Genomic DNA, 12,961 nt, shown 5'->3' on the forward strand with positions numbered 1-12,961 from the left:
CAGATGATCTCCACAGAGGGCTGGGTCGAGGCGGGTTGGCGCTGCTCTCGTTATTAGATCTTATGGCAGCATTCAACATGGTTGACTACAATCTTTTGACCCACTGCCTCACCGATGTAAGAGTTCAGGGACTGGGCCCTCAGTGGCTTACTTCATTCCGTCATGGTCGGGGACAGAGGGTGGCGCTGGGAGATAATGTGTTCTCCAGATACCCCTCAGGGGGCACTTCTCTCCCCGATGTTATGCAACATGCATACATGCATCCCCTCACCCAGCTGATGTGGTGTTTCGGGCTAGGGGGTCCCAGTACGCTGATGACACCCAGCTGGATCTTTTATCGGACCACCGCCTGGATACCACCCCAAAGAATTTGGCCGCAAGTCCGGGGGCTGTGGTTGGGTGGCTGAAACAGAGCAGGTTGAGACTGAATCCAATCAAGATGGAGGTTCTGTGGCTGGGGGTGGGGCCTTTGGGAATGGGGCATAGATTTCCCACTCTTGATGGGGCGCCCCAGCACAGCACAGTTCGTCAAGAGTTTGGGAGGGACCTTGGATGCCTCCTTGAAGATGGAGGCCCAAGTCACACATATTGCCAGGCTGGAGTTTTTCCATCTGTGCCGGGCTCAGCAATTGGCCCTTTCCTGTTGCACCCTGACCTAGCCACGCTAATCTATGCAGTGTGTTACCTCCAGGCTAGACTACTGTAACTCGGTCTGTGCTGGCCTGCCCTTGAGACTGACCCAGAAGCGCCAGCTGATCCAGAATGCGGTGGCGCGAATCCCGATGGGAACATCACGGACAGCACACATACATCCAGTGCTGCGCCAGCTTTACTGGCTCCCAGTGGAGTACTGAGTCAAGTCCAAGGCTCTGGTATTGACCTTCAAGGCATTGAGCAGTCAGGGACCGATGTATCTACAGGGCTGTCTCCTCTGCTATGTCCCCAGGAGAGCGTTACGTTCCTGGGACAGCAATTTGCTGGTAGTTCCCAGCCCCAAAGACATCTGGCTGTCCTCAACCAGGGCCAGGGCCTTTTTAGTCCTGGCTCCAACCTGGCGGAACTCTGCCGAACACCATCAGGGCCCCGAGGGATCGTATGCAATTTCGCAGGGCCTGTAAGGCGGAGACTTCCACCCGGCTTTTGGTTGAGGACAGCGGTGGCTACCGTCTTGGCTGGCACCCTCTTCTCCCTGTACTCGCCCTGCCCCTCCCCCCCCACACACCCAGGAAGGGGTCGGCAGTCCGCAGTCGGAAATAATTGGAACTCGGCGCCAGGGCTCTTTTTGTAGAAAAAGCCCAGCAGGAACTCATTAGCATAATAGGCCACACCCAACAGCAGGAACTCATTAGCATAATAGGCCAAACCCCTGCCAGCACAGCTTATTAGCACGTTAGGACGCACCCCCATGTTACCAGAAGTGTGGTCATCCAGCCACACCCACCTTTTGCTTGTTATTCTGTTTACCTTGTTTGTTGTCAAAACCCAGGGCTTTCTTGTAGCAGGAACACCTTTGCATGTTAGGCCACACACCTCTAATGTAGCCAATCCTAATGAGTTTCTGCTGTTGGGTGTGGCCTATTATGCTTATGAGTTCCTGCTGGGCGTGGCCAACTTGGGAGCCAGCTGGAACTCCGTTCCTGTGCGTTACTGCCCAAAAATAGCCCTGGAACTTGCCATCTGAGTCTTTTAGATCTGTGGTATTAATGTTATTCAGATGTTTCATTCTGTGTTTGATGTTTGATGTTTTTATCGTCATTGTACATCGCCCAGAGCGACTGGGCGATCCACAGGTCCAATAAATAATAACAGTAATAATAACTCCTGTCACGTTTGTTGTGCCTCACATGTTTCACTGCGTGGTTCACTTAACTTTGCTGGCTGAGCAACCTGGTGCCACAGTTTCGGTCACGAGCCAGTGCCTTGAAGGGTGATGAGGGTCCAGATTGGAATGACAGGACACAGGTCTGCAGAAAGCTGTGTGTCCCAGCCAGGCTGGGCAGCGTTTATATAGAGAAAAACTCACTCCTTTCTCCCTCCTATACATCAAATCACTCCACTATGAGAACAGATGTTGTTATGCTAACGACGCACTCTTCCTATCTTCCCGGGCTCTCGGCCAAATGACTTCATCTGCTTAGGAAGTCAGCAGATGCTACTTGTGCTCTCAGCACACCCATACTTTTGGGTTCCCAATGTCCAGCCAGGAGAACAGTGAATTATCCGGGCTTGCCACGCAGATATTTTCACTGTTCCCACAGTGCCTGGCAGCTGTGGTGGTGAGCAGGCTGAAACGGAAGACTGCTCTGAAACGCCAGATGGTAATGAATGCCGCTGCTAAGCAGGTTATTCAGATGGCCCCTATTCTGAAGTCCCCTACTGATTACATTCCCCAGCCCATGCAAGGTGCCGGGTATCGCCAACAAAGCCCTTCTGTCACAGACCCTTGTCTGTTCAATTCAGAGGGCAGCTGTCCGAGGTGACCCTCCGGCTCCCTCACTGAGTTGTTGCCCCGAGCTCCACTCCTGGAAGCCCTGGACAACTTCTCAGCCAAATTTACCTGTGAGTTCTCGAGGTGGGATTTGTACGCAATAAACCAGACCTTTTAAAATGAATTAAGGTTTGTTACATTGAAGGTCAAAGAAGATGGGGACGGCAAAGGATGAGATGGTTAGACAGTGTCATTGATGCAACGAACATGAAATTGAGCCAACTTCAGAGGATGGCGGAAGACAGGAGGGCCTGGCACACTTCTTCAGATACAGTGTGCAAGCACACGAAAGCTTATACCCCGAATTAAACTTTGTTGGTCTTAAAGGTGCCACCGGATGCAAATTTTGTTCTGTCGCTTCAGACCAGCACAGTTGCCCATCTGAATCTTCATACCTGAATCTAACTTAACTGTGTTAAGTTGGTAAGCCAGTTTGGTGTAGTGGTTAGGAGCATGGACTCTAATCTCGGAGAACCCGGGTTTGATTCCTCCCCCACATGCAGCTGCTGGTGTGACCTTGGGTCACTTGCAGTTCTCTTAGAGCTCTCTCAGCCCCACCTACCTCACAGTCCTCTGAAGGTGCCTCTCTGCAAATGGGTCAGATCCACGGCTGTTCATAGCAGGGTCTTCTCTGTAGTGGCTCCTACACGGTGGAATGGCTTCTCTTGAGGAGGCCAAGAAGGCACCCTCAGTTCTACCGTTTCCCATGTGTGAAATGGAGCGGAGGTCATTGGTATGAAGTGGGAAAGGTAGTTAATGTCGAATACAAGATAGTTCTCAAAGATACAAGCACCCGAGTCTTTACCGAGGAAAATGTTTCTCTAATTTTTGTAAAGAGCACTCCAGTTGAATTCCTTAAGTAGGAGCAAAGCCTTTTGTTGGCAACCCTACCTCCTGTTTTACACAACGACCCTCTGGAGCAGGTTAGACTGAAAGATTTAAGCGACTGAGCCAGGAACCTTCGTGGCCGAGTGAGAATGTGAACCTTAGTCTTCCAATCTAGGGGGTTGTTGTGAGTGTAAAGGAGAAGTCATTTTTTCCCCCAGGGGTGGGGGGTGGGGAAATAGTCCCCTTTGGAATCAACTCATTCTGCACATTCTCAGAGGCATTGTGACCTAAGCCCTTTTTCTCAAAACGAAAAGGGGTTGGGGTCATGAAGAGCAGGAGCCCGGGGGAGCATTTTACAAACGAATAAAGACATCGGGAGTCGGGACTATAGATTTCCCCACCACCACCACCTCCCCATGAATCTGCCTCCGTGAATCCGTGCATGGGGGAGAAGCACTCTGCCCATGCTCGGAGGGCAGCCTCCAGACGTTTGGACGTTTGTTGCAAGGGACGTCGGAGCGGCCAGCAGAGGGCCCAGGAGTGCAAAGGAGGAGCGGGTTGAGCTCAGTCTCTTCTGGAGTAGGAAAGGGCCGCGCTTCTCTCCCGGCGGCCGCCGCATTTGCATCCGGGAAAGAAAGGAGGGGGGGCCCACACGGATCCCGGCAGCGGCGAAGGGAAGGAGGCGGAGCCGGGTCAGGCCGGGGACGGGCGGGTCAACACCAATGCTCCCTCTAAGCTGTGGCGTCTTGTGAGCAAAAATTATACCTTGTGAGCTCCTGGCATTAAAGTTGTGAGCGAGTGATTTGTCTACTGCATAAATCAGTTTGCTCTGGAGCCCTCCTTCCTGAGCTAAGACAAAAATGTGTGAGCCAGAGGCTAAAAAACTGTGAGCTAGCTCACACTCACTCAGCCATAAGCGTCATCCACCCGCCGAGCCGCTTCCTATCCGAGAATCTCTCCTCTCTCTCTCACTCTCCCCCCCCCCCGCCCGTTTGCGGTGTCCTTTTGTCCAGGTGGCTGGGGAGGATGGATGCGGCACACCTGGAACAGGTAAGGGGTTGGGAGGTGTAAGCGTGTGTGCAGCCTAGAGGTGCAGGATTGGCCTTAAAGAATCCCTTTCCCCCAGCGGGAGAGGCCTCTGGTCTCCATAGAATCTTTGAATCATAGAATCGGAAGGGGCCTTCAGGATCATCTAGTCCAGCCCCCTGCACAATGCAGGAAATGCACAGATACCTCCCCCCACACACACCCCCACAAACCCAGTGACCGCTGTTCCACGACTTGGAAGTGATGTCATCCCATTGGGGACATCAGGGTGACACTCTGGTATTTGGGTAAAACTCTATGATAGAAGCCAAATTCCGCTTCTGCCCCCAATACCAGAGCATCACACATCGCTGTGTGATGATGTCACCTCCAGGTTCCATGGGCAGTGATGTAGGCACATTGCTGCAACATCAGCTGGGCCTCCCTCCTACTCCCCATAAGTCCCCCACCCCCACCCCATCCTCCGCCAGTTGCCAGGAGGAACCCGGCCACCCACCCCCTTCACAGAGGCAGAGCCCCAGGAGAGTTCCCGTCTTGTGTGCCTGTTCTTGAGTCTTTGATTCTCTGATTTTAACAACAAGTACTTAAGCGGTGGCTCAAGTGGTTAAGACACTGAACTGCAGGCTGTGGAAGGTCGGTAGTTCAGCAGTTCGAGACCCGGGTTGCCGCATGACGGAGTGAGCTCCCGTCTCTAGTTCCAGCTCCTGCCAACCTAGCAGTTCGAAAGCAAGAAATGGCAAGTAGATAAATAGGTACCACTTTGGTGGGAAGGTCACAGCGTTCCGTGCGCCTTGGTGTTTAGTCATGCCAGCCACATGACCACGGAAACGTCTTCGGACAGCGCCGGCTCTTCGGCTTTGAAACGGAGATGAGCACCGCAACCCTAGAGTCGGACTCAACTGGCTTTCGAGCAAGGGAACCTTTACCTTTACTTAAGCTCTGCTGAGCTCCAGCTGTGTGCTAGGCGCTGGACAAGTCCTTGTGGCGGAACTGCATACTTAGGGCTGGCGTGAAGATGAGTTTCCTGGGAGGCTTGGATGAAGAAGATCTTCACTGTGGTGGAACTGAATCAGACCTTTAGTCCGTCAAAGTCAGCGTTTACCCAGGCTGGCCGAGGTCTTCCACATCACCTGCTACCTTGTCCTTTGACTGGAGATGCTAGAGAGTGAGCCTGGGACCTTCTACATGCCGAGCAGATGCTCTGCCAGTGAGCCACAGCCCCTCCCAGTTTGTGTTTATGTGTGGAAGGAGGGAAAGAAACTGAGCGCTTAGGACTGATCGTTGTTGAGATTGTTTGGGGAGCAAAGAGGCATGGAGTCACCAGCAGAGGCAGAGAGAGGTCAGGATGTGTCTCAGAGGCCTAGGAAGTCAAGGAGTTAGAGGCTAAGCAGGGTCGGCCTTGGGTAGTATTTGGAAGGGCGACCTCCAAGGAATACCAGGGTCGTGATGCAGAGGCAGACAATGGCAAACCACCTCTGAAACGTCTCTTGCCTTAAAAACAAGTCTAGGTCGCCACCTAGTGGTGCATAACGCTAAAGAAGTAGAGCTCTTGGCTGCCAGACAGTCTTAGGATCTCCTGGCTATACTACACACAGTGCCATCTGATCATTATTAATTATTATTAACGTGAGCGATGATGAATGACTTGGTTTTCATGCTTCTGAATTTCTCTTCTCTAGCACACGAGGCACTGTGGTCTCAAAGCCTGAACTGGAACAGGCAGAGCTGGAACAGGGATCTGGCATTCTCTCAGATAACAGCTCCACCCTTCAGGTTGCATCGCTGGGATACAACGGTGAGACTCGCCTTCTTGGGGGGGGGGCGGCTGCCATTTTTTTTTTTTTTGAATTTTTAAATTAGTTTATATACAGAAAAGGGGGAAGGGGAATGGAAGGTAGAAAAGAAAAATACAGAGATATTAAAAATCCGAATTTAGCGTTCTGCATGCATATCTTCTCATTACAATGTTACAACTACTTCAACTATCATTCTTATTATTCTTCACTTAATCTTATTTTCTCAATACTTAAGTTTTAACCAGTCGTAAAACGCCCTCCAGGGTCCCATAAATTCTTCTTCCATTTTTCCTTTTAATATATTTGTCAACTTGTCCATTTCAGCTGCCAGTTCCAACGGAGGCTTCTGCTCACTGCAGCTGCCATGGAATGTATAGTTTGCCCTTCAGCTGCCAAAATCTTGGATTTACTCTTTTAAAAATATTCTACATAATACGTGCCTCTGTATCACAACAACCAACTGATCTTACAATAAGTGCGGGCCTAGTTCTCTTATAGCATTGGGAAAAGTGCAGAAAAGGGCAACTAAAATGATTAAGGAGATGGAAGACCTTCCCTATGAAGGAAGTCTAAAGAGGTTAGGGCTCTTCAGCGTGGAAAAACGACAATTGAGGGGTGACATGATCGAGGTTTACAAAATTATGCGTGGGATGGAGAAGATAGAGAAAGGAGTACTCCCCCCCCCCTGTTCCTCACAATATAAGAACTCGTGGGCACTCCATGAAATTGATGAGCAGTAGGCTTAGAACAGATAAAAGGAAGTATTTATTCGCCCAAAGAATCATTAACACGTGGAATTCACTGCGGCAGGAGTGGCTGCAAACATAGCCCTGTAACACGGAGCTCTTCCACCAGGCTTTTGGAGCCGCCCCCACTACTAACAACTGACAGCTTGAGATCGGGGAGCCTTGTCTCCGCCCCCCCTTTGGGATTTCTAACTACAGCCCGAGCCAGCCGCCTAAGATGACCTAAGAAGATCAAAGAGCTGACTGCGAAGGGAGAGGATTTGAGTAACAACTACCGCTGTGAAATTACTGAAATTACTGAAACTACCACTTTATTATATCCACTAGGGAGCAAAGCCCGTTGTGGACGGAGACAACGGGCGCCTAGAAAGGTAGGTTGGGTGGAAGAAGGAAGGAAGGAAGGAAGGAAGGAAGGAAGGAAGGAAGGAAAAAGAGAGAGAGAGAGAGAAAGGAAGGAAGAAATTGGGGTGGGGGAGAGAGAGAGAGGAAGGAAGGGGGAGGCAGGGGGGCCTGCAAAAGATTCTCCCGTCAGTTTGGCCGCCAGCGGGCTCCAACTAGATGGGTGGATGGGTGGGTGGAGGAGGGAAATGGGGTGGCGGCGAGGGGCGCATCGCCAATGGCGCCGCACCGTTTGCACACAGCGTTTGCCTCCCGCCTCCCAGCCAATGGCATGGCAGCAGCCTTAAGCGGCAGCTGGCCAGCCAATGGCTGACGGAGCGCATTTTGTCTCCGCTCAGTCTTACGCTGCGTCTTACTCAATTATATATAAGGGAGAGATGGCTTAAATGGTTTTAGATTTGTCTAACTGTTAATTTGCTGTCGTTAATCTATTTTATGAATATTGTAATATATTTTAGGTGTATTGTAAAATTTTAGGTCGTTTTATATAAACTGCCCTGAGCTGGCCTCGGCCGGGAGGGCAGGGTAGAAATGTAATAAATCAAATTAGATCAATAGCTTCAAGAGGGGACTGGATAAACATATGGAACAGAGGCCAATCAGTGGCTATCAGCCACTAGGTATAGATGGAAGTCACTGTCTGGGGCAGTGATGCTCTATCTTATTGGTGCATCTGGGGGCAAGAGTGGGAGAGCTTCTGGAGTTCCGGTGGACCTCCCGACGGCACCTGGGTTTTGGCTACTGTGTGACGCAGAGTGTTGGACTGGATGGATCACTGGCCTGATCCAACATTGGCTTCTCTTATGTTCATGACCAGGCAATGCCTCTTCAGTCTGTAATGGAGAGTCATATGATCAAATGCTTCTCCAGCAGAAAAGTTCACTGGATGTAGAACCTCAGCATGCCATGGAGAAGGATTCTGGCCCAGCCTTTTTCTTGAGCTAGTAGTTTTCTAATTACAGGGAAGGTTATTCATTTCCCTTTGTCTGTACGGCAGTGAAACTGAAACATGCAGTCTGCGGTGGTATAGTCCAGAGATTGTTTACCACTTCTTACAGATTTCTTAGAAAATGGAAATCATCTAGATCGACCCCCCTTTTTGACTGTGTCAGCTGAATCCATCAGTGGACAAATCAGTGCGGTAATATTTTCAGCCCACTGGAACTTATAGTAAATTCATTCCTCTGAGAACCCGATAACTCAAACGGAGAATATTTTTTTCCTAATATTTGTTTTTATTAATTTTTCACAGCGGAATCACGACAAGATTAGACACAAAGAGCAACTCCCGACTCAATTAAACAGCTTTTCTTACATAACTCCCACAGTATCACAGAAAAGTCAAACATTTATACAGACTAAACTACCAGACAGTTAAAAGAACAACAGCTTCTTGTATAGTGAGTTTTTTGGGACTGTTTATTTTCTAAATAGTTAATAATAGGAAACCATACTGCCTGAAACCACTTTTGGTATTTCTCTGACTGCACGGCTGAGGAGTTATAAGAGGTGCGCCCATAAATAAAGCATTCCCAGATTTTGTTCTGCCAGCATGTTATTGTCGGAACATTTTTTTGCTTCTATTTTTGTTATTCAAACAAAACGGCGAATAGGAGACTCAATTGTCTGCATGTCCATGGGCGTCACACACCTATCTTTATTCTCCCCTTGTTTTGGCAGGTCCAGTGTGGGTGGCTGAAAAGGAAGAAGATGGAAAAACTCTGAGCGCAGAAGGCACTGAACTAGTAGAATCGCCTGGGGGATTGTTAAGAAGAACAGACGGCGAAGTTCTCCGAGTTTCTGAGCACGATGGGTTTTCGGAAGACGTGAAAACTGAAATACAGGAGAAAATCCCTGCAGGAAGGAATCAAAGTAAGACAGTTCTTCGTGCGCTGAATGACAAAAGCTCTGGGAAGGGGCACGTAATGTGCAGCAGGTGTGGGAAGCCCTCCAGCAACACCTCCGACCTCATGGCTGATGAGAAAATCCACACAGGAGAGAAGTCATACTGGTGCTTCGACTGTGGGAGCCACTTCAGTCCCGTACTTATTAAACACAGTAGGACCCGTACAGGAGAGAGGCCATACAAATGCTTGGATTGTGGGGAAAGCTTCGTGGTGAGATCGAGCCTCGGCGCTCACAAGAGAGCGCACACTGTTGAGAAACCTTACAAACATGTGGACTGTCCTAAAAGCATCTGCTTGAGACCTAGCCTCAAAGCACGCCCAAAAACCTACAAAGGAAAACCTGCCTACAATTGTGTGGATTGTGGGAAGAGCTTCACATGCAGCTCAAACCTCGTTCGACATCGGCGGATCCACATAGGGGAGAAGCCATATAATTGTGTGGACTGTGGAAAGAGCTTCCCTTGTAGTTCGGACCTCCTTAGCCATCAGAGGATCCATACGGGTGAGAAGCCATACATCTGTGTGGACTGTGGGAAAAGCTTCCGTTTGAGTTCAATTCTTATTGCCCACCAGAGAACTCACACGGGAGAAAAGCCATACTGGTGCTCGGACTGCGGCAAATTCTTCAGTGTGAGTTCTCAGCTCCGCGTGCATCAGAGAATCCACACGGGAGAGAAGCCCTATGAATGCTCGGACTGTGGCAAGAGCTTCACTTGTAGTTCACGTCTTCTTAGACATCAGAGGACTCACACGGGAGAGAAACCATATCAGTGCTCGGAGTGCGGGCAAAGGTGTAACTTGAAGTCCAATCTCGTTAGACACCAGAAAACCCATAGAGGAGAGAAGCCCTACAAATGTGTGTACTGTGGGGCAAGTTTCTATACAAGGCCAAATTTTGTTGAGCATCATAAAGCCAACCATGTGAATACTGTAAATATGAAAACACTGTGATCAGCCAAATCCTTAACATCCTCTCTGATATATTTTCCTGATTGCCGAAGCCATTTTTCAGATAACCAAAAAGCTTCTTCAAGTCTGTTTTATCTGTAAATTCTTTATCAAGTTCTGTTTGGTGTAGTGGTTAAGAGTGTGAACTCTAATCTGGGAGAACTGGATTTGATTTCCCACTCCTCCACATGCAGCTGCTGTTGTGACCTTGGGTCAGTCACAGTTCTTTCAGAGCTGTTCTCTCAAGGGGAGTTCTGGAAAGAGCTCTCTCAGCCCCACCTACCTCACAGGGTGTCTGTTGTGAGGAGGGGAAGGGAAAGGAGATTGTAAGCCACTCTGAGACTCTGTGTGAAGGGTGGGGTTCGTGATCTTCATTAAATAGAGCTTAATGCCCCTTTTCATAAATTTGACTCGAAGATGAACCAACCTATTTCAAACTGTAACAAATGAATCTTATGTCATTGTTCATAAAACAGATTATCACAAGACCTAATAATACCAATAAAGGCTGTATCAGCTGATTCCAAAACGAAGGTTGTTTGAATTGTAGAAGAGCTTTGGTACAGATCAACAACTCAGTCCTCAAAAAACTTAGAGTGCCCACTTACAGGTATTATACAGAGGTTACCAAATGCTTATTACAAGCCCCCAGATTGCACATTAACAATTAAATTCTTCTCCTGACAATTACACGACAACCCTTTAATTGCAGCTTGTCTGAAAATGTTTCAATAAGGAAAGCTAATACTTAAAAGTGAAGATTTAAAGGACAACAAGTGTGAGACTTTCAATGATCCCAAGAGAGCCCGTTTGGTGTAGTGGTTAAGAGCAATGGACTCTACTCTGGGGAACCAGGTTTGATTCCCCACTTTTCCGTCACATGCAGCCAGCTGGGTGACCTTGGGCCAGTCACGGTTCTCTCCGAACTCTCTCAGCCCCACCTACCTCACAAGATGCCTGTTGTGGGGAGAGGAAGGGAAGGCCGTTGTAAGCTGCTTTGAGACTCCTTCATATCGAGAAAAGTGAGGTATAAAAACCAGCTCTTCTTCTAAACTGGAGAGCCGGGTTTGATTCCTCACTCCTCCCCCACATGAAGCCTTGTGACCTTGGCCACTCCTAATTCTCCCAGAACTCTCTCAGGCCCAGCTACCTCACAAGGTGACTGTTGTGAGGAGTGGAAGGGAAGGAGATTGTAAGCCCCTCTGAGACTCCTAATGAAGGGCAGGGTATTAATCCGTCTCCTCCTCCTCGCTCCCCTCCTCCCTTCCCTTCTCCCCCCCCCTCCTTCTTCTTCCTCCTCCTCCTCCTCTTCATAAATTAAAGCAAATCCATTAAATTAGATAATAAAACTAGCTGTTCAGATTATAAGTGATTCAGTTCCTTTCCACTGGTATGATTCCTTCTTTGGTATATCTTGCTGGCCATCTCCTCATAAATATACCCAGGGCAGAAGTCCAGACTGTGGAGGCCAGAGGCAGGAACTCACTGTATGTTTCCCAAGTGTTCTCCTGGCATTTGAGACTCAGGCACTCCACAGCCCACTTCAGGGTCCACATTAAGAAGGGCTCTCTTTGCATGCTGTCTGTAACACAGACCAGCAGCAGGGCCTCTGGCATGTTCTCTTGAAGTCCAAGAGCCAGTTTGGTGTAGTGGTTAAGTGCGCGGACTCTAATCTGGGAGAACCGGGTTTGATTCCCAACTCCGCCACTTGCACCTGCTGATGTGACCTTGGGTCAGTCACAAGCTCTGGCACAGCTGTCCTTGGAGAAGAGAAGTTTCTCTCCTCTTCTTCTTCTTCTTCTTCTTGGGCTCTCGGTGGAGGGTACTGCTGTGTGGAACAGATGGAATTGTATATCTGGGGCAAGTGATGCTCTGTCTTCTTGGTGCTTGGGGGGCAAACATGGGTGGGCTTCTGGTGTTCTAGCCCCACTGGTGGACTTCCTGATGGCACCTGGGGTTTGGCCGCTGTGTGACACAGTGTGTTGGACTGGATGGGCTATTGGCCTGATCCAACATGGCTTCTCTTATGTTCTTATGTTTGGGGTAGTGATGCTCTGTGTTCTTGGTGCTTGGAGGGGGGCCTGTTGGATCCCCAAGCATCGAGAATAAATCCACGTTTTAAAGAAAAGCAACATTTATTTCAAAGCTTTGGAAAGACACTCAAACACGTTCTTTGTTAGAACTGACTACAAACGGTTAGGGCAAACATGATAAAGGGATTTGAACCAGGTACAGGACCAATGGGTCACTTTCCCGCTGGCGGGTGAAAGGAAACGGTTGCGCGCTCATTCCCTGAGAACCAGGCTATCTCCAGACATAATACAGGTGCAGTTCCCAGGCTCTAAAAGCAACAAGCTGGCAGTCAAGCATACTCCCCCATTACATCCTCCAGTTGTTTGGCTTAGGCATTACAGCAGAGTAAAATACAGGCGCACAGGCAGGGGGGGGTTAGCAACTGTACAGAGATACAACTAACACAGAACACCATGGCAGCTCGCTGACATACTGCCCCCTCGAAAATACACATTAACCACCGTCTCCCGGGCAGGGCGGGAGAACTCCCGGGTTGGGCGGGAGACCTCCCGGTTTGTCCGGGAACTTCCTGTGGAACTCACGAAGCAGATAAGGGGCCCGAATATCCCCTTCTTCCACCCATTCGCGGTGCTGGGGTCCGAAGTCTATCCATTCGATGAGGTACCAGAGCTTACCACGCTTAAGTCTGGAATCAAGGATATCAGCAATCTCAAAATGTTCATCCCCCTCAAGGAGAATAGGCGGAGGGGGAGTAACTGAGGGTCTCCA

At 49.3% G+C, this 12,961-nt stretch overlaps 1 protein-coding gene across 1 annotated transcript in view; it reads left to right on the top strand.

Annotated features, from left to right (window-relative positions):
• LOC107123424 (zinc finger protein 91-like) overlaps positions 1 to 10,250 on the top strand; it is a 35,605-nt gene extending 25,355 nt beyond the window's left edge. The window contains exon 4 of the mRNA XM_015426671.1: positions 9,547 to 10,250. Coding sequence (XP_015282157.1) covers positions 9,547 to 10,162 — 616 coding nt within the window. The 3' untranslated portion in view covers positions 10,163 to 10,250. The remainder of the gene's footprint in view (positions 1 to 9,546) is intronic.
• The last annotated feature ends 2,711 nt before the right edge of the window (positions 10,251 to 12,961 follow it).

Source organism: Gekko japonicus, unplaced genomic scaffold, assembly GCF_001447785.1.
Source record: "Gekko japonicus isolate JY-2015 unplaced genomic scaffold, Gekko_japonicus_V1.1 scaffold2302, whole genome shotgun sequence".
Taxonomy (NCBI): Eukaryota; Metazoa; Chordata; class Lepidosauria; order Squamata; family Gekkonidae; genus Gekko; species Gekko japonicus.